The following is a 22,134-nucleotide window of genomic DNA, read 5'->3' on the forward strand; positions in this document are numbered from 1 at the left end:
TTCAGGGGCGGGGGTGGGGGTGTGGTGTGTGCGCGCTGTATAAACCATACCCATCTGTGCTTTACTACTTCTAGCAGTAACTTTGCCATAAGACCTTCTCCCTCTCTCCCTCTTTGTCTCTGTCTCTCTCTTTTGGGTGTGTGGGGACCAGTGACAGGAATTAAGCCCCTGTCCTTACACCTGCAGGGTACACTACCCCAACCACATCCCCAGCCCAATAATACTCTCCTTTGTCATTTGCACCAGTAGATTGCATTCAACATTCTTCAAACTAAAGTTCCTTTAACTTTGTTGAAATGGAATTTTACTAGTATAACTTGGATTAAAAGAAAAATTATTATTTTGGGGGAGGGTGGCCAGGGAGCACACCCAGCAGTGCTCAGGTTTTATTTTTGATTCTCTGCTCATGAGACCGTATGCTGTGGCAAGTGTGAAACCCAAATTGGCTGCATACAAGGCCAGCACCCTACCTACTATACTATCTCTACGGCCCAAAGGAAGAAATTTTTGAATTCAACTTCTAAAAATCTGAATTTTTAACATATTTCCCTATTCTTTATGAAATATCAGTTAGTAGTTTCCAATTTTCTAACACTTTCTAACACTATTTCTAACACTATTAATTTACCAACTATTAAAATGTTGGTAAATTTTGCACATGGCAGTGCGAAATTGAATTGTCATGAGTTTGATAGACGAGTGAGATGAGATGTGTAAAATTTCTGATCCATCTCAAAGAGGAGTAGCTTGGTAGTTTCCTAGAAAATTGTAGACAAGGGGATGGTCAGCTCTGAAAACAAAATATTTTGCATTGTGACCAGTTTAAGAAAGCAGTCCATGTTCCCAGGCTGTCTTGTCTGTCCTCAGGGTGGCTCTACAGACTATTGGAGGGAATTGTGGTTTTGATCTGCAGCCTGCCACAGTATATCTCCAAGATGCCTTTAGTTTAATGTTCTTCCAAGAGCCTTTAGGCAGTGTCTTTAAAACATCTTTTTTAAAAACCAATTTAATTATTTTAGCACAGCTCTGACAGCTTGGGAAATTATAATTAACTGTATAGATTAAACGCTGTAACGAAGGCCTTGAGTCAGACTTCTTATCTACCAAACTTAACCTTTTTTAAGCAGTTCTCAAACTTGGTATACTTGTTCTTGTATTTATACTTTTACTGTTAAGCATGTTAAAACCAGGGGTGGAATAAATCAAAACAACAATGATGATAAAAAAAATAGGTATCTGACTCTACAACCTAGGGGCTAGAAACGGCTTAACGTGGCTGAGTGCAAGCTTTTGTGCAGGAAGCCTGGATTTATCCATGGCACTACATATTCTTTTACGCACCACCTGTAGCAACCCCTGAGCATTATCAGGTGTGGCCCATCCCCATCCCTACCCCACCACCAATTACACACAAATAAGCCCCACAACTCTGTGTAGAATATTAATTCTCAAACTATATAGAAAGGCAATTTGTAAAAATGTTTTGAAGGGGTGTTCTGGGACCACAGTGCTCAGGGGCAGCTTCCAATTCTATTGCCTTAGGGACTTCCCTGGCAGTCTTGGAGGAAACCTTGTGGTGCTGGGATTGAACTGGGTCAAGAAAGAAGGTACCTTAACTCCTGTACTATATTTCTGGCCCAGACTCAAACAATGTTTTTACCTGTAAAACTTCTATAGTATTGATGTTCCATATTGTATTTGGATGATCAAAAAGGCAGCGGTGGGTAGAGGACAACTTTTTCCTGTAAACTTCCTTGTCTCTGAAGAAGGAATTCTGCCTGTTCGTACCAGAGTTTCTTGGTATGGCCAGCTTTTACCCTGTCATCATCTTGGGGACCTATACCTGAAATGAAATTTCCATGACCTTCAGTCTCAGGAATTCTTTCATATCAGACTTACCATAAAACCTAGATATCCTTATTTGTTTATCTATTTATTTATTTGGGTTTTTTGGGCTTACCCCTGGCTCTGTACTTAGCAGTCACTCATGGCAGGCTCAGGGGACCATATGAAATGCCAGGGATTGAACCTGGCTTGGCTGCATGCAGACAGGATTCTTGCCCACAGTACTTTCTCTTTGGTCCCAAATCAGGTAACTCAATTTTTGCCTTACCCCCCAAGATTCCTGTTCATGTAAGAATTAATGACTTCAGGGCCGGAGTAGGGCACAGCGGGTAGGGCGTTTGCCTTGCACGCGGCCAACCTGGGTTCGATCTCCAGCATCCCATATGGTCCCCCAAAGCACTGCCAGAAGTAATTCCTGAGTGCAGAACCAGGAGTAACCCCTGAGCATTGCTGGGTGTGACCCAAAGAGCAAGAAAAAAAAAAGAATTAATGACTTCACTAATACATAATACAGCCTTTTTCTGAAATGGCTTCTGAGTTTCTGAGATTCCTTGAAGATAATGAGCAGTTCTTTAGTAGCATCGTTGGGTGATTTGTTGAAAGTTATTTTTGACTCTACAGTCTTTATGATCACATACATGGTAAAGAGGTGCAGTGCTGCCCCCTGGAAAGCTTTTCTATTCTAGCGTGCTGCTCTCTACTTCCATCTGGGGTTTTTCTTCACTCTCCCTTCTTTTAAAATCTGGCACAGACTTGATGGAATTAAATACTTGGGCCACTTTGATATTTAGGAAAGTTCTACTTCATCATTGAACTCAAGGAAGTCAGCAGCTTCATTCATTATGATTACAAGTAGCTTATTATATGGCTAGCTTTTGTTATTTTCTTGCACTCTAAGTAACATGTAAAACAGGACATGGGCCTTTTTATAATGAATATTTTTAAAAATGGGAGTGAGGTTGTTGGTAATTATTGAACTCTTTGGAGACATGCATATATCCAAGATTCCCTTTTTTTCCACCTGAGAATTATTTATTACTTTTCAGACTTTTCGTGGAAAAATAATGCTATTGAACAAGGGACTTATCTACAATATGTTTAGTGTGTTTAACAGAATTAAAAGAACATATATGTTTGAAGGAGTCCATTTTTTATGTTGCCTTATAGAATGAGAATGTTTTATAAACCCCATAGGTGACTTTGTCTTTGTCCTAAGACAAGGATACATATATCTGGTTGGGGATTATTAGGCCATATTAGTCCCGTTTGGTAACCATTAATGCCATGTAGCTATTTAAATTCACATTAATTAAAGGTAAACAAAATAAAGAATTCAAGTTTGATCAAACTGGCCACTTTTTTTTTTTTTTTTTTGCTTTTTGGGTCACACCTGGCACCTGGCGATGCTCAGGGCTGACTCCTGGTTCTGCACTCAGGAATCACTCCTGGCGGTGCTCAGGGCTGACTCCTGGTTCTACACTCAGGAGTCACTCCTGGTGGTGCTCAGGGGACCATATGGGATGCTGGGAATCGAACCTGGGTCGGCCGCATGCAAGGCAAACGCTCTACCCACTGTGCTATTGCTCCAGCCCCAAACTGGCCACTTTTTAAAGTAATTTCATATATATGTCACAGATGGTTAGTAGTAATATAATTTATATCATTGCAGAAAATATTTTTGGGCACCTATGTACTTGACTGGCTCTTTTATTTAATTTATTTTTTTAATTAATGAAACACCATGAGGTACAGTTGTAGACTTACAAACTTCCGTGCTTGGGTTTCAGTTATACAATGATCAAGTACCCATCCCTCCACCAGTGCCCACTCTCCACCACCAATAAACCTAGTGGCCTTCCCATCCCCATCCCCCCACCCTGCCCCACCTCTGTGGCAGGGCATTCCCTTTTGCTCTGTCTTTCCTTTAGGGTGTTGTGGTTTGCAATAGAGGTACTGAGTGGCCATCGTGTTCGGTCTATAGTCTACTTTCAGCACGCATCTCACATCCTGGGCGAGTCCTCCAAACACCCTTTACTTGGCGTTCCCTTCTCTGTCTTAGCTGCCTTTTCCCCCAGCATGTGCTGCCGGCTTCCAAGCCATGGAGCAGACCTCCTGGTACTTATACTATTCTTGGGTGTTCGTCTCCCCTTCTGTTACTTTATATTCCCCAGATTAGAGTAGTCTTTCTATGTCTGTCCCTCTTTTTCTGACTCATTTCTCTTAGCATGATACTTTCCATGTAGTACCACTTGTTTGTAAATTTCATGACTTCATCATTTCTAACAGCTGCATAGTATTCCATTGTGTAGATGTACCAAAGTTTCTTTAATCAGTCATCTGTTCTTGGGCACTCGGGTTTTTTTTCTAGATTTTGGCTATTGTGAACAGTGCAGCAATGAAAATACAAGTGCAGATGTCATTTCGACTATACTTTTTTTTTTGCCTCTCCGGGATATATTCCCAGGAGTGGTATTGCTGGGTCAAATGGGAGCTCAGTTTCTAGTTTTTTAGAATTGACTGGCTCTTTTAAAGAAGACAGACATAAATAAAACAGGAAAATATTTAAAAGTTGTGTTTCCACCCTTAACAGTGCAACTTTTTCCCATTATTTTACACTCTTGATTATAATTCAGAAAAAGCTTCATCTTTATAAGTACTCTCAACTTGACCATGTTTTTTAATGTTTATTTTGTTTTCTAGGCTGGCAGTGATGGTGAAAGCATAGGAAACTGTCCCTTTTCCCAGAGGCTTTTCATGATCCTTTGGCTCAAAGGAGTTGTTTTCAGTGTTACAACTGTTGATCTGAAAAGGTAAGACTTGTTTTGCTCTTTAGGATCACTTAAATAAATTCTTCATGATCTTTTCTCATTCCTTTGTTTTCTAAAGGAAATGCATTGTGTGAAACTTCAGCTTATTTATGTACAAATTTAACTTCAGCGTCATGAATATCATAATGTCAATTGCATGTAGCCATTCATTCTTCTTAAAAAAAACAAACTCACCTTACCTGAAATTTTAAGAGAGCACCATTATCTCAGTTGTAGTGTGGATACAGTGAAACTTGATTTTCTAGTTAAATATGGGACTATGTTTTGTTTTTTGGGGGGATCACACCTGATGGTTCTCAGAGCTTTCTCCTGGCTTTGTGCTGAGGGATCACTCCTGTTCTGGGGGGCCGTATGCAGTGCTGGGTATTGAACTTGGGTCAGCCACATATAAGGCAAGTATCCTTAACTGCTGTACTACCTACCTCTGATCCCATAGTTAAACATGAAACTATAAGAAATTTTCTAGACAGATAATTTCTTAGTCTCATATGCTAAATAATTGGACTCCATAATCTGGAACTTGATTAGAGAGGAATGGGATTTTAGGAGGCTGAAAACTGCTGTGGTCTATTTCATTTAATTAACTTTTCAGGAATTTTGTATAATAAAAACTTTGTCATGTTTGGTTCATTTAATTATTACAAAAAGAGTCATTTTTTAGTCAAGGACTATTTCCTTAGCAAGCCAGTCTAAGATTATTCATACTTAATTTTTTGTTTTCCTTTTTATACCAAAGTTAAAGAACTATTTTATATGCCAACATGAAATCAAGGATTTGTCAATGAAAATGTTTTCCTTTTGACCCAAATGCTACAACATAGTTTTTTTTTTAACAACATAGTTTTAAGCAGCTAAGACATGAACAGTGTTCAGTAGTAAATATGGACATCACGTTGCTTGATGGTAAGGTTATTTATGTTATGCTACGTGATATCACATAAGAGTTATCTGTCAGCTGTATTCTCACCTCTAGTTTTAAATTAGCGTACTTAAAATTTGTTCTTTACTGCTAGTGTGCTTATTTGAGAGGTTGCAAACTTAAAAATGTATTTATTGAAAACATGCCAAGAAGTACTCTAGGAAGTCATGTATGTGAATGTGGAGATAAACCGTGGAGAATAGTTAATAGTCAAAACTACTCCTCTAAGGGTTGGAAAGAATAAGTTACAGGTGTTAGAGTGCATTGCATATTGCCAACCCAGGTTTGATCCCTGGCACCACATGGTTCCCCAAGCATGGCCAGGCTGTAACAAAAAATAAAAAACAGACAAGTTCTTATGGAAGCATTCCTATGTTATGTTGGGCAGAGCTGTTGTAAAAACAAATTTAAATATGTAGCTATCACTCATTACAGTTTTTTTCCTCCCTGAATACATTCAGAGTTCCCCTATTAAACTTCTAAAAATAGACCATGCCACCAGGCACACACCCTTACAATGTCTTAAAATACATGCATTCCTCAATGTCCGTTTTTGGCTTAGTGAAAGTGAGTTGACGCCCTGTTTCAGAGAAACCTTTGAACAGCTCAGTACAGTGCTTGATTGTATTACACAGCAGTAATAGTGCCATAAGTGATGGGAATCTGGTTCAGAAAAGGAATGCATAATGACTATTTTAAAATTCTTCATTTCACTCTATATTCACAAAGTTTTAAAGAAATTGCTCTTCTATAAGTTCCTTAATGTTTGAAGATTTATGTTTAAAGGTAAATGTGTCCTATTTGTAAGAAGTGCCAGATAAAAAGTAAGATGAAAAATTTAGGGCCTAGCCTTCTAATGAGAAAATTATCTCTCAAAAATTATATTCCTCGAGCTTTACTTAAAATCAACTGGAGAGAACACTAAAAATTGGAATATATATATTTTTAGTTTTCTTACGTCTGCAGTACATGTTAACAAATGCTTTTTAAGGGTAATTAAAAGTATATAAGTTGTACATAACAAATTTCCTCCATCCTCATCCCCTAGTAATTGGCTTTCCCTCATAGAGATTGTTGCATTTAGGTTTGCTCTTTGTTCTTCCAGACCTTTCCAGTGATTTTACATACTTGTAAATGCTTGCAGTCTTTTTTTTTTATTAAAAACCTTTTTTTTAGTGAGTAGTCTTATAAGATTTCAAAGAGAAGTTAATCCAGAAGTCTGAATATTGGCTCTATTAAAAATTCAGTACAAAATAAATGTTACACAGGAGAGTTAATATAGGGGTTAAGGCAACTGTCTTGTACATGGCTGACCTGGGTTTACACCCAACACCACATATGGGACCTGGACTCCCTCCAGGAGTGATCCTTAAGCACTGAGCCTGGAGTAAGCCCTGAGCACCACTAGATGTGGCCCAAAACCTCTTTGTCCACACACACACACACACACACACACACACACACAAACAAACCAAGGTTAATGAAGAACAGAATATCTTGAAGTAAAAAGTACCTCTCATAATATATTCTTAATACAAAAGCTTTAAATAGAACTTTTAAAAAGCTGTGAACAAATGCCAATTTCATAATCCTTATTTTCTTGCTTTCTCTGATAATTGCATAATTCCTTTGTGAAAAGTACTGATTTTAGAACAAATCCATGGAGAGCAGTAGAACTCTCCTGAGAACCATTTAGAAACCCACTCTAAGCTTTGAAAAAATGATTGTTACATGACATTTCTTTCTGTGAAAAGACATCAATTCCTGGCTCTGCTACCACATGTAACACTTTCTTTTTGACGCTCAGTTGGAGTTAATCACTATGCTGGTGGTATTCATATACCCTTGAGAGGCTCAAAACAGTCTCCCGTTGTGTGCCTGCCATTGCAGCCTTAATTCTAAACCTAATTTTTGGTTCTTGCTGCAATTGTATTAGAGAATTTTCAAATTTAAAAAAAGGTGCCAGGACCCAGACTACATTTAAATTTCTGTCAATATCCATTTGAGCAAGAGCACCATGTTATATAAGCATTGACTCTTAACATTTTTCCTAATCCACAGCAGTTCCATCTAACTCAAACATATGGCTTCTCCATCCAATTGTTGATTGGTAAAAATCTAATCTGGTTGACTCTAGATTGCCCCGAATTTTGCTTTTGGCTGATTGTTTTGTTGTTGTTTAATTTAGCTTTGTCCTCTAATTCTTCAGATTGGTGTTACACATTTGAAAGGCAGACAACTAACCTGTTACACTGTTACTCCTCTGGAGACTGGAATTAGTCTCTTTTTAGGGGACAGATACCAGGGATCAAACCCAGGGCATTTTACACACAAACAATATGCTCTACTGCTGAGCTCAATCCTGGCCTACAAGAAATTTATTTCCCTAACTCTCCTGCCTCACTCTTTCCTACCATTTTTCATGAGCTCCTCAGTTAAATTTGGAGTGAGAGTGATCTTTTTCTTTTCATTAAAATAAAACTTTTAATTATATATTCACAAAGTATGCTTTGGGGAGATTTTCTTAGAGTACTATTGTAGCTGTTATATTTAGTGGAAAAACTACTATTGTCTGTTATCCTATTTACGACCACTCAAAATGTAATGTATTCTTGTCTTCTTGGTTAAAATTTTTTAAATGAGCATATTTTGACCACTATTTTGCTTAACAGGAAGCCTGCAGACTTGCAGAACTTGGCTCCAGGGACCCACCCACCATTTATAACTTTCAACAATGAAGTCAAAACGGATGTAAATAAGATTGAAGAATTTCTTGAAGAAGTCTTATGCCCTCCCAAGTGAGTATCAAAGGAAAAAAAGAAAAAAGAAAATATAGATGGAAATACTGCCATCTCTTAAAAGCTTTATTTTTCTGTTCACATAAAATCACTGTCCTCCCATTGTTCATCTATTTGCACCGGTAACATCTCCATTGTGAGACTTGTTACTGCTTTTGGCATATTGAATACGTTACGGGTAGCTTGCCAGGCTTTGCTGTGCGGGCACGATACTCTCGGTAGCTTGCCGGACTCTCTGAGAGGGATGGAGGAATCAAACCCAGGTCGGCCCAGGTTGGCTGCGAGCAAGGCAAGCGCCCTACCCACTGTGCTATCGCTCCAACCCTTTCACATAAAAATTAAGCCAAAATGATTGGCTTCTTTCTCTCCATTCATTTTAATAAATGTTACACGGATGTCAGAAATGGTTTCCAGCTAAAACCACTAAGACATACTAAAGAAAGGTATGATTGTGACTAAGCAATAGAGTATATGGATGGTACAAATGGGTTTGTGGCATGTGTAATAGACTATTTGAGGGATACGAGTCCCAAATACAAGTTTTGGGAGGTGAAGAAATGAGGAAAGAAAAGTTTAAATGGGATCAGCTAGAATATCTACTCAGTAGTATAGTACTGCTAGGGATTTTAAAGGTAACTTTCTAAAGCTACTTCCCAAGAAAATTGGTTTTTTAGAATGTTTCCCTATGATCCAATTTTCATTTCTCTATTTCCTGGAGGTGTTTTAGTTTGTTATGTCTTGTTCTTGGGTTTAGTTTTATATTACTCAACTTCTTCCTATAATGTGCATTACAGCTAAGGAGTAATAGCTACATTATATGCTCCAATAATAGGTATGCTGTCCTATTTCCTAGTTTGCAACTATGCAATTTTATACCGTACTGCAATAGGTTTAAAACTATTGGTTTCTTTTAGATTTTCTAGTTCTATTATGCTGAAAGTGAAAATGCTTCTGGTCCATGCCTCTCTTGTTAGCTAACTTGACTAGTATGCTCTGTATCCAGATAAACATCCCAGGAATGACATTATTGGGTTACAGTTATAAAGCAATTATTTAATATTCAGTAAGTAGTTTACTGAAAACAAAACCCTGTGGTTGCAGTAGTGAATAAGACTTTGTTATCAGAAAGTATAGTTAAATATGGATGAAGAGGTGTTACAGTGTGAGAAAGAAAATGAAATCAGGAAAGGTTTTTTTCTTATTTTTTCGAGGGAGGCATGGGGAGTTCAACCACACAGTGTTACTTAGGGCTCTGTTCTTGGAGGTTGCTTCTTGGGGTTCCCAGACAACTGTGTAGTGCTGGAGATCAAACCTGGACCTCCTTTATGCAAGCAATGTATGACCCCTGTATTATCTCTCTAGCCCATATATATTGCATTAGGGACCACTATGGCAGGGCTCAGGGGACCATGTGGTCCTGGGATTGAATTTAGGTTGACTGCATGCAAGGTGAGTGTTCTACCTCTGGCTGTAGTCTCTATTGATTTTTATATCATAGAGAAATTTTAGCTCCACTTTGCTTCGGTATATTTATTCATATAGATGATAGTCTTTTCTTTTAGTTTTAATAATTTAAAGTTTGTTTCTGTTACGGAAGGTTTAATTCTCTTTCGGCCTGTTTTCCTTGTTTTTATTTTTATATTTCAAATAGAGTTTCTAGGGCTGGAGAGATAGTACAGGTATAGGGAGCTTTCCTTGCCATGTGGCTGACCTGGGTTTAGTCACCAGTATCTCATAGAGTCCTGAGCACCGTAGGAAATAGTTTCTGAGTGCAGAGCCAGGAGTAACCCCTGAGCATCTCTGGGTATGGCCCCAACCTAGCCTCTCCATCGCCGCCTTCCCCTCCACCCCCAACCAACCCAAGAAAAAAGGGAGAGTTTCTAAAAAAGGTTTTAAAATTTCACTTTAGGTCGAAGAGATTATTTTTGATGTTGCAAATGCCATTGCTTTTATTAACTAGCAATTATGTGCAGTGTACTGGGCTTTGTGGATTATTTCAGTTAATCCTTTCAAAGACTTGATGAAGAAATTGAAGGTGAGTAATCCAAATAATTTGTCCAAGGTTTCACAATTAATGGTGGCAAAGCAGGAATGCTTAATTTTCATAACCAGGTTTACATGACTTCAAAAACCTATGTTTTGTGTAGTCTCTTTCTGTTCCTCATTTTGTTGTTTGGTTTCTATAAAAGAGCTAGAATGTAAGTCTGTAATTGTACTTTAGTCAGCACCAAATTGAAGGCTAGCTGGAGCTTAGAAGAAGGGAAAGAAAAAAAATCAAAGACAGTTTACTTGACCCTGAGTTTAATTCAGTGACTCCTTTCAAGAAGGGGCAAGGTCAAATTTGTGTTTAGATTTGTTTTTGTTTTTTTTTTGCTATTTGGGTCACACCTGGCAATGCACAAGGATACTCCTGGCTCTCTCTACACTTAGGAATTACTCCTGGCGGTGCTCAGGGGACCATATAGGATGCTGGGGATCGAACCAGGGTTGGCCACGTGCAAGGCAAACGCCTTACCTGCTGTGCTATCGCTCCAACCCCACAAGGTAAAACTTGTGATGAATTTTCTTTTATATCCTTTGGAGCAGCATGTTTACATTCAGGTGTGCTTTTTCTTACCATTAACATGAAATGCTGACCCAACAGGACTACCTACTAACCATTTTTTTCTGGAGAAGGAAGTGTTTCTGAGACCCCCACTAGGCATTCCTTTTCCTTTTCTCTATTGTACTAGGGAATTCAGGGACTACCCTGGTTTATTGCCTTTTCCTTGGAGGTCATGCTGGTCTTTGAGTCCTTAAGAATTGCTAATCCTTCTGCTCTGTTTTTCTTGCCTGCATTGGATAAGGAGAAAAGGCAGAAGAGTTGTACGAACTGATGGACTTTTGAATCTAGCATTTTTAATAACATGTTTTTAGCATTTGTGGATTCTGAGAACAAAGTGCTTTTTATGTGAGCACTTCCTGGTTGAATCACAATGACTATAATGTAGGCAACTGTCTAGAGTTTAGAATTGAAAACTAATGGAATGCTTAGATCAAGGAACTTATGCTGGTCTGTGTTAGCTGCGGGTTTTCTTCTGAGGGTTATGGGTATTTTTTTCTTTGTTTTTAAAGTTCCCTTATTTGAATGAGCCATTTTGCTTCAGAAAAAAGTTCTCAAAACTTTAAACAAGGATTTTTGATTGTACTAGGCCTGTATATGTGGTTGCTTAACTGATAAAAGGATAGAAGGACGTTAGATAATTTTGAAGGATAATTCTGTAAAATGTTATTTCTCTTTTTTAAAATGAGAAATACAGTGTGAGCTGAATGTACAAGGATAATTTATTAGACTAACTAGTGTTCATTCCATTATTAGTACGAAAGGAGATGTCCCAGTTATCTACTAACAGTTCTGTACTAAAAGTTGGATATAGTCTTCGGTAGTCTACTGTCATCAACTCATTTAATGTGGAATAAAGGTTGATTTGAACCCAAGGGACTATTGCCAGCTTAATGCTTTGTGGTCCATGTAGCACTGGGCAGTCTCATTATCATTTGGACCACACCTCAGCTCAGTGCTAACTCCTGGCCCTGTGCTCAGGGATCATTCCTGGTGGAATTTGGAAGACTATATATGGTGCTGGGGATTGAACCCAGGTCAGCCACTATACTAATTGCTCCAGTCCCCAGTGTTGTTATTTGATATTTTTATTTGTTTTTGTTTTGTTTAGGACCACAGCCAGTGATGTTCAGGGGTAACTGATGGCTTTGCACTCAGGAATTACTCCTGGCAGTGCTCTAGGGCCATATGTGATGTAGCAGATTGAACCCAGGTTGGGATCATGCAAGGCGGTTGCCCTACCCAGTATATTATTGCTCTGACCCTGGTGTTGTTATTTGATCCCAGGGCCCCTGCATGCTCAGCTGTGTCCCAAGCTCTGGTAGTTTCTTAAGAGGTTTCCTTTCTTTCATTAAATGTTAAAATGAATGTTCACAATAATGGGAAATCATTTCTTTGTCATTGTGTGCTTAGACTAATAATAATAATTGAATTATTCAAATCCCATGTTTGTGGAAATGCAAAAAAGTTGGCAAAGGATTTGAGCCCTGTTGGTTTAGAATATATATCATCTTTTGTAGAGAACTTTTAAAAAAATTTTCATAAGGTTGTTCTACAATGATGGATTATATTCAATAATTTGAAATTGAAATATTCCGTCCCACCACCACCACACCTTCTCACCACCATTTATTTTGAATTTCCCACCACCATTCAAACCTGCCGAACAGGCAGATACTAGATAATTTACTTGTATTACCCGCTATAAATAACATAGGGTGTCCTAGAAATCTAAAATTTTAGATAATTGGGGTCTGGAGATCTCTCTACAGCCAGCTGCTTGGTTCTGAGATTCTTTTGTGTGTCTCTGGATCTTTGTGTCTCTGGATCATGAGGCTTAATGAGCTTAAATAGTCCTCAGGGGCAGCTTGTGGGCGTGACATCAGGGTCCCATGGGGGCGGGGAGATGTAGTGAAATTGACCAGGCGCAAAGTCCAGAGGCATTTCTGCATCAAGCTGAAGGGGTCCGACATTCTTTTGTGTGTCCTTTTGTAGAAAACTTGATCTGTAGTGAAAAGCTAAAACAACTTTGTATTTGGGAACAGAAATCTTCAGTTTCATTTCATCAACACTTTTAATGGCCCCAATGGGATCCAAGTATGTAAACTTTCTGGAATATAATTTCCTTTTGGACAAAAGGAAAGATTAAAGTAAATGGTCTCTTGTAGCTGTTGTACTGTATGCATTAAATTAATAGTATAAATTTAACAGTTTATTTTGTCTTGGAAGGGGAAAAATAGGGTCTTGTGTGTATTTGTTTTGCTTTTTGGGCTATTTAAAAACTGGGGGATTGCTGGGGGTTTGTGCTGGGTCCCGAGGGTTGTGCTCTAGGAAACATCTGGTGCAGGAATCAAACTCAGTTCTCATGGAAAGAGTGTGTTCAGTCCATTGAAAGTCTCTGCATAAGGAAGGAATGAATAACTTGCTTTAGTGAGCAATATCTTTTATGAATTTTTATAGTATGTATTTGCCTATGAATATAAGGAATTGTTGATGCAAGTTCTTCATTCTTATCTATCTCTAGTAAGTTTGCTTTATATAATCAGTATACCCCCTCATTACTTAGTACAAAGCCTGACACATAGTAGGTTTTTAATAGGATAACGGTTATATACACAGATAACAAATATGCAAAATATTTGGAATTCAAGCCTATTTTGCCGAGTTATTTTGAGAATTCTGAAGCTTCATTAGAAAAAGATAGGTGCAGCTAGATATTGATTGGGGAGAAGGATAATTTTGAAAAAAAAACTTGTCTAGTGGAAGACTGAATGTGCAGAATAGTCGTTTATGTTCTTTGCTCTGTTTTCTGTTTGGAATGAGTTAGTGAAGGTACGGTGTTATAAGCCATGAAAACATTTAAACTGGAATGTGGTTGTTTTTATAGTTAAGGAAAGCTCAAGAATGTTAAACCTGGGATTAACTGTTTCAGCCCAGGCAAGAGAAAAATGGAGAGGATAAGTTTTCTGTAATTAGTATGAGAAAGATACTTATTGAATACAAAATAGGTGAAATTAATTTACTATAATTTTCTTTTTTTTTTGCATTTTGGGTCACACCTGGCAATGCTCAGTCCTGGCTCCGCACTCAGGAATTACCCCTGGCAGTACTCAGGGTACCATATGGGATGCTGGGAATCGAACCTGGGTCGGCCATGTGCAAGGCAAATGCCCTACCCGCTGTGCTATCGCCCCAGCCCCTAATTTTCTTTCTTTTTTTTTTTTTTTTTTAGCTATAATTTCTCATTGAAAAAACTTGCTGTGTAAACCTTTCATTTGTAGAGGAAATTGTTATGCATAGAAATGAGAGCTTTTAGAAGGGTAACTTGAGTATAGCTGAACAATAGATGTTTTATATTCTTACAAATAGAGTGCCGTGTCCAATTTTAAAGACTATCTCCTTTGGGTGTTTGGAGGATCTTCCCAGGAGGGGAGATGTATGTCGAAAGTGGACTATGGACTGAACATGTTTGCCACTCAAGGCCTCTTTTGCAGACCACAACACCCAAAAGGAGAGAGAGAACACAGGGGATTGCCCTGCCACAGAGGCGGGGGGGGGGGGGGGGAGGGGGGGGGGGGGGATGGGGGGGGGGATATTATCCATGGTGGTGGAAAATGGGCACTGGTGGAGGGATGGGTATCTGATCATTGTATAATCAAACCCAAGCACAAAAAATTGTAAATCTACAACTGTACCTCATGGTGTTTCACTAAAAAAAAAAATTAAAAAAAAAAGAAAATTAGTTTGGGAATAAATAGAAATGTTTGTGAATATCCTCATAAAAAAAAGACTATCTCCTTTGAATTTAAAATAGTAAATGTGCGAAATAGAAATATAAAACTGCAATTAAACTAATCTCCTCCCCAAAGTGGCTCATTTTCACTCTTAATTTAAAAAAAAGCACATAACAGCATCTTTAAGAAATATGATGAATCTTGGCTGATGGCCAGAGAGATTGTACAGTGGCTTGCATGTACTGCCTTCCATTACCAGCCCCCCATATGTTGCCCTAAGCACCAGGTGTGGCCCTCAAAACAAAAATTATTGGCTGTAGAGAGAGTACAGCAGGAAGGGCACTTTCCTTGCATGCTGCTGATCCAAGTTTGATTCTTAACAACTCTGGTCCACCAAGCACAACCAGGAGTTGATTCCCTGAGCAAAGCCAGGTATGCCCTTATTGAAAACACACACACACACACACACACACACACACACACACACCCTGCCAGGAGGTAAAAGAGGATAAATCTAAATCATTAATGTAAGACTTTTTCCAAAGTCTTACATTTTACAGGGCTTTTATGCTGACGAATTTCCCCTAAAGAAATTCTAAGTGTGAATCTTTCTAACTCTAGCTCCACTGGAATTGTTGAAAGGAAGAGTGAAGAAAAGAGCTTTTTCACATGTATTTCCAATTTGAGGGTGAAATATCCAGATCATGTGTGTTTGAAATCTAAATGTGTAAAATGTATTATTTGTGGTTTATTTTTTAAGAAAGCAGACAGGTCACGAATGTCTGTTTTCAAACTAGAAAAATTGTGCCAACACAACAGAGTACTTGTTAACAATTTCTGACATCTTTCTGTTTCCTGGTGTCATCTGTACAGTTTTAATACGTGGGAGGTTTCTTAAGAGTCCTGACAATAGGATTGGTAATTATGCTCTGCCTCCTGCTGTTTTTGTCCTTAACTTGTTATGGACAATCAGAATGCTCCAGAGGAGATCCCTGCACAGAGTTTGTACAGGGCATGGCACACCAACATACTGCTTGGCATTGCTAATTGAGAATGTCCCATTGTTTAAATGCTGACTAGGGCAAATGAGGAAATGTATTTTTAACTTGATTTGTGGTTTATTTAAATTCATATTCAAATGGCCACATACCACTAATTGCTTCCATATCGAACAATTTAGTAGAGAATAATTCCTTTTTCACAAAAAGTTCCTTTCAACAGCACTACTCTGCAGCAGCGTTTCTCAACCAGGGGCCATATTTGTGCCCGCGCTTGACCCCTCCCCCCGACTCCCGCTGGTGAACATCGTATCAGTTATGGTGGGGGCAGGGAGTACAGCATGAGACCTGGGGACCAATTAGTATGACAGGGTGACACATGAAGTAAATAAGGACAGAAGGGGCCATAGTCAAAGAAAGGTTGGCTGTGCTAGAGTTCCTTCCTTTTACTCTTTTACAACTGGCAGTGCTCTGGGGTTACTCCTGGCTCTGCGCTCAGGAATCATGCGTGGCAGGCTTAAGGAACCTTTATTGGGTGTTAGGGGTGCAACTTGGGTCACATGCATGCAAGGCAAACAACTTACTCACTGTACTATTTCTCTGACCCTTAGGTTTGTTTTTTTTTTTGCACAAATCTCTGAGCAAGTAGATTTGTTTGCCCACCATTTTAACTTATAACACAAAGTGGAGGTGGAGTGTGGATGCTCTTTGGTTGCCAAGAATATTGATATTTGAAAAAAAAAACCACTGTATAACTTGGTTTCCTAAGGAAAAACACATCTTTGGAATGTCATGGATAGCAGATAATGGTATTTGTTAGAGAGTTGGCCATAACTGTTAGTGTAATAGTTTATTTATTGAGCAAATTTATGCTAATTTATCTTTGAGAAACTATAAATTATCATCACTTTTTCTATCTAGGTACTTAAAGCTTTCACCAAAGCACCCAGAATCAAATACGGCTGGAATGGATATCTTTGCTAAATTCTCTGCCTATATCAAGAATTCAAGGCCAGAGGCTAATGAAGGTAAAGGGTTTTTTGTTTGTTTGTTTGCTTTTTTTTTCAACATCACGCTATGATGCCCCCACATTACCTCAAAATTCCTTATATGATGAAAGTGATTGTAAATGAATAATTTGGAATCCAGATACTTATATGAGTATTAAAACCCGATTTAAAAAGTTTGTTAGAGGTTTGATGACAAACCAGGGTAAATCCTTAAATTGCTGGGAGGGGTGTGTGTGTGTGTGTGTGTGTGTGTGTGTGTGTGTGTGTGTGTATGTGTGTGTGTGTTATCTAAAAGTGAGAATGCTTAGGATATATATGTGATAAAATGATTATTGAATTGAATTAGTTTTCATAGTCTTCTGCGATGAAGGGAGCTATAGCTATACAAAGAACTAGCTAATGGTGTATTGAAAGTAATGGATTGAGTGGCTAAAATAGATTATTGATGTAGTCTAACTTAAATGGTTACTAAATCTTCTATGTACTGTTGGGTGTCAGCAGACTAAATTCAACTTGGTGAATTTTTTGAGTATCAGTTAGATTCTCAAACTTTCCAGGTTTCTCTGCATCTCCTATAACTAAGACTTAGAGCTAAGTCATTATTTGGTAAGAATTGTTTAGGTAGATGAATATAGATTCACACTTTTTAAAAATTAAAGTACACTTCTAGGGGCTGGAAACATAGACCAACCTGGGTTCAATCCCTGGCATTCTATATGGTTCCCTGAGCGTGCTAGGAGTGATTCCTGAGTGCATCATAGCTAGGAGTAAACCCTGAGCACATCTGGATGTGCCCCAAAACAGACAAAAACCAAAAAACCCAACCTTGCCAAAATATGTTTAGGGAATGCCTGTGTTAGTCTATCAAGCTTACGTATAGCTAAGGTAAACTTTGAAGGAGGTCCCATTTAATGAAACTTATTTAATTTCCTTTTTTTTTTTCTTCTTTAAGCATTGTTTTCTTTGGGGAAAACTGTATATAGAGATAGCACTGCACTGTAGCACTGTCCTCCCGTTGTTCATCGATTTGCTCAAGTGGGCCCAGTAACGTCTCCATTGTGAGACTTGTTGTTACTCTGTTTGGCATATCGAATACGTCACGGGTAGCTTGCCAGGCTTTGCCATGTGGGCGAGATACTCTCGGTAGCTTGCCGGACTTTCCAATAGGGGCGGAGAAATCGAACCCAGCTCAGCTGAGCCGGCCTGGTGCAAGGCAAATGCCCTACTGCTGTGATATGTTAAAAGTTACAGCAGTATCCAGAAAGACAGCTCTAAAGACACTTTCTTTTTCTTTTTTTTATTATTCATAAATAGTCTTTATTGTATTTTTGTTTACATTATGACTTCATGTGGTCTGCAATTTTTGTTAGGGCAAAGATATAGTCTCTTTAATTTTTTAAATTTTTAAACATTTTTTAGTGAGCCACCATGATGTGCAGTTACAGATTTACAAACTTTTGTGATTGCGTTTCAGTCATAAAAGGATCGAGTACCCATCCCTTCACCAGTACACATTTCCCCCCACCAATGTTCCCAGTATCCCTCCCGCCATCCCCACCCTATCCTCCCCCACCTGCCTCTGTGGCAGGCACATTCCCTTTCTCTTTCTCTCTCTCTCTCTCCTTTTGGGTGTTATGGTTTGCAATGCAGGTAGTAAGTGGCCAACATGTTTGGTCTATAGTCTTATTTTCCGCACGCATCTCCCATCCCGAGCGAGCCTCCAAGCATCAGTCACTTAGCGGTCCCTTCTCTATTCCAGCTGCCTTTTCCCGCAGCATGTGAGGCCAGCTTCTAAGCCGTGGAGTGCTATCTAAAGATACTTTGATTCAGTGCTCGCTTCGGCAGCACATATACTAAAATTGGAACGATACAGAGAAGATTAGCATGGCCCCTGCACAAGGATGACACGCAAATTCGTGAAGCGTTCCACATCTTTTTTTAAAAAAAAAAAAAGATACTTTGATTCATCATTGGTTTGAATAGTTGAATAATTTAGGTGGAATTCTTTTCTGTTGTTGTTCTCTGTCTCTCACTGCCCCTCACCCCTTTTTATTTTTATTTTTGGGTGGAGTTCTTTGGACAGAAATTTGTGGCAGTAAATGAACAAAAATACCAAAGGGGAAAAAATACTAGAGTCTTGGTTAGGCAATAACAAACATCTTAAAAGAACATTTGCTAGTTCCCTTGTGGTGTTTCAGTAGGCAGATATCCAAGCAATTCAGGCTATTATATTTTTATCAAGTTTTTAAATTGTAGTATTTTATAATTTAGCATTGAATTTTAATCACTTTTGGAATAATACTCAACCAAGAAATGTTGTTCTCTTGTGAAGGAGAAAAGGGGAAGTTCTTAGTTGCCAAGCCTGGATTACACTATTAAATGTGTTCCAGTTTCTTCCTTTGTATGGGAATAATTTTCCCTAGTAATTGGCCTTTTTCTTAACTAATGTTTCTTGTCTACGCACTTTTCTATAACAAGTAAACAATTCCATTGAAGCTCCTCCTATCCATAGACTCTTTCCTGTTCTACCCTTCCTCAGTGCAGGCTGCCTTGGTTCTTTTCATTGTTTCCTTTTATACCCAGATGCTCTTGCTGCATTGTTCTTTGAACTCTTAGTTTAAATCATAATGTTCTTATTTCTCTATGTGGCTTTTGGAAGCTGGAGGGTGGCTAAATTTCTTTTGCCACTTGGTGGTGAGGAAAAGGGGAATAAAATATCTTTGCCTAAAACAGACCAATTGGTTTGGGGGATGGGTGGGGTAGGGAGAAAGTGACTCACATAAGTATAAGTTTGTGTTCTATTTTTTCCTATCAATTGAGTACTGTCTTAAGTAGCCACCTACTCTTAACTGTCCTTAGAATGCTGTTAAACAGAGACTCCCAAACTTAATTGGCCTGCCACTTCCTTGACAGAAAAATTGATAATCACTTCATGCCTCCCTGGTAATGTGAACAAACAGAAATCCTTACCCCTCCATTACACTTGAGGCTGTGTGTGTGTGTGTGTGTGTGTGTGTGTGTGTGTGTGTGTGTGTGTGTCGCATGCATGCACCCCCTCATCCACATTGTGTCTGTCCATCCTATCCCCCCACCCCAAAAAAAAAAACTTTGCAATTTTAGCTTCTTAGTCAAGGAAAACTGTATAGCCTTCTCTGGGAAACACTTCTTCAAACAAATAAGAACAAAAATAATATAATGGGTGACAGATCGTCCATTTTAGGACACTTTATATTAAATTACCTACTAGTAAATAAAATTCCAGTTGCCAAGCAGTGTCCCCCCCACAGGGGCCTGTCATTGCCATGAGACTTCAGAACACTGTTTTTAGTTATTTTAGGAACTTAATCGGTTTCCCTTATGTGTTTTTTTTGGTTACAGTTCTGCAGTTCTTTTATCTGTCTGTTTAGTGCAATTAAAAATCTTAACAGTCTGAAAAGTAGTGATTCAACTTGTTGTTTTAATCTAAACAGTAAATAACTCACATAGAGATGGAGTCGTCATTTTCACATAAATGGGAATAGCTTGGCCTTTGAGTAGTAACTGTTAAGTGTTTTACAAACTTCAGTTTGTTAGCGCAATTTTAAGAACCCGATTTTAGCACAGATTTAAGACTCCATGTCACAGTGCTGGGCTAGTGAAAGTGAAACCAAATGTGGTGCTTAGATTTTGGGACAAGTCAACAAATAAGATTCAAAGATTACTGTAAAGGAAAACACTGATGATAGATACAATAGAAAATATTTTGGTAAAATATTTAAGTTTATTGGGAGTAAGAATGTTAGCTTTTGAAGCATTAAAAGAAAAACAAGTGGTTAATTCCTTTTATGGTGAAGGATAGGGAATAACTTGTCCTAGATCTGAGTTTTGATAGTATTGTAATTTGCTAATTTATATAATAGTAACTAAGTGCTCAGCTGTTAACTAGTATGTACTTCATTAGCTGTTAGCTATGAATATTCTTAAGGAATTAGTGAATTGAGCAGTGGTAAAGATCTGCCATTATGTGTTCTGAGACATAGGTCATAATATTATGATTTATATCTTTAAGCAGAAGCAGTTTATTTTTTTTATTCCAGATTTCTTATTCCTCCCTCTTAATATCTTTTTTCCTCCCACCCTTTGTTCCTCTTCCTTTCTGGGAAAGCATTTGTAACCAGATGGTGATTGATGATTGTTTTTCATTTTAGGTAGGAAGAGGCATAGTATACCTATCCGTCCTTTTAAAAATCGGTTATGTGTAGTGCTCTGCAACCATAAAATATTGACTTTAATACTATTTCTAAACTGTGATACCTCAAATTTTAAAAAATGGTTGTATAAGATTAACCCTTAGTAAAACTAATAGCAACTGTAAAATATAGTTTTAGCCAGGTAAATAATCATAATTTTTGTTGTCTTCATCGTGAATTATTACTGTTTTCTACAAATAGATGTGGTCTTATTAGAGTAACCCTTTTCTGCTGCATTAACTCATTTAGATTATATTATAGGGTAATGTGTGCTTATTGAAATAATTAAAATAGAAATAAAATCAATGAAATCTCAGTGCCCCTCTTAAATCACATCATTTAACCTTTTCATTTAAATGTAATTTTGCAAAAGTATGTAAATTTATTCATGTAATTATATTCTGCAGTTGCCTTTTTGTGTATTGTGTGATAGAATTCCTTCCATGTAAAAATATAAATCAACTCAATATTTTAGAAGTACTGCTTAATATTCCATGTGGATTTTTATTTATACATTATCTTGCAGATATTTAGATTTCTTGAGTGTATTTTATTACAACTGATAATACTGCTAGTGAATGTTCTTATAAATAGTTTTGTCATTTTATTTTGTAGGGAAAAAATGGTTTCGTACATGGCAAGAAACTATAAATTCAAAATTTAGAAATAAGGCTTAGCCAGCACTCATTTCTTTAAAAAGTTTGTATGAGTATCTAGTCAAAATCAATGGTATAAATATAAATTTGGAGTTTAAATAAGTTTTTCCCAGTTATTCTTGAAAAATATATGCCAGTTTATATTTACATTAATGTGAGAGTATTTGTTTCTCACACTTCTGAGTGAGAGACAGAATGATTATCTTTGAAAGAAATGGAGAATATTAATCATTTGAATTTTGCTCTCTTCTCAGAGGCCCAAAACGGTGATTTGGTTTTCATGAGAAATTTTAAATTCATGCAATTTCAAGTTGATTATATGGCCTTTATTACAATTTTTTTTGAGCGCTTTTGATGTATCTTCTTTGACATGCCAGCATAAAAGTATTAAAGAATAGCACTGAAACTACTCATAGGACAAGGAATTACTTTCTGCTGGCCTCTTACTGCCTTCTAGTGGTGAATCTTGACATTTTCTTTATTTTTATTGTTTAATGTTGGTTTATTTTTGGCTT

General features: G+C 37.8%; 1 protein-coding gene and 1 non-coding gene across 2 annotated transcripts in view; both read left to right on the plus strand.

Moving 5' to 3' along the window:
* CLIC4 (chloride intracellular channel 4) overlaps positions 1 to 22,134 on the plus strand; it is a 66,784-nt gene that overhangs the window by 39,823 nt on the left and 4,827 nt on the right. Inside the window, exons 2-4 of the mRNA XM_056123391.1 lie at positions 4,546 to 4,655; positions 8,265 to 8,390; positions 16,646 to 16,752. Of these exons, the coding sequence (XP_055979366.1) occupies positions 4,546 to 4,655; positions 8,265 to 8,390; positions 16,646 to 16,752 (343 nt within the window). The remainder of the gene's footprint in view (positions 1 to 4,545; positions 4,656 to 8,264; positions 8,391 to 16,645; positions 16,753 to 22,134) is intronic.
* LOC130032281 (U6 spliceosomal RNA) lies at positions 18,564 to 18,670 on the plus strand. The gene has a single exon (XR_008793818.1). It is a non-coding gene; the product is annotated as a U6 spliceosomal RNA (small nuclear RNA).

Source organism: Sorex fumeus, unplaced genomic scaffold (genome assembly GCF_029834395.1).
Source record: "Sorex fumeus unplaced genomic scaffold, SorFum_2.1 ptg000047l, whole genome shotgun sequence".
Taxonomy (NCBI): Eukaryota; Metazoa; Chordata; class Mammalia; order Eulipotyphla; family Soricidae; genus Sorex; species Sorex fumeus.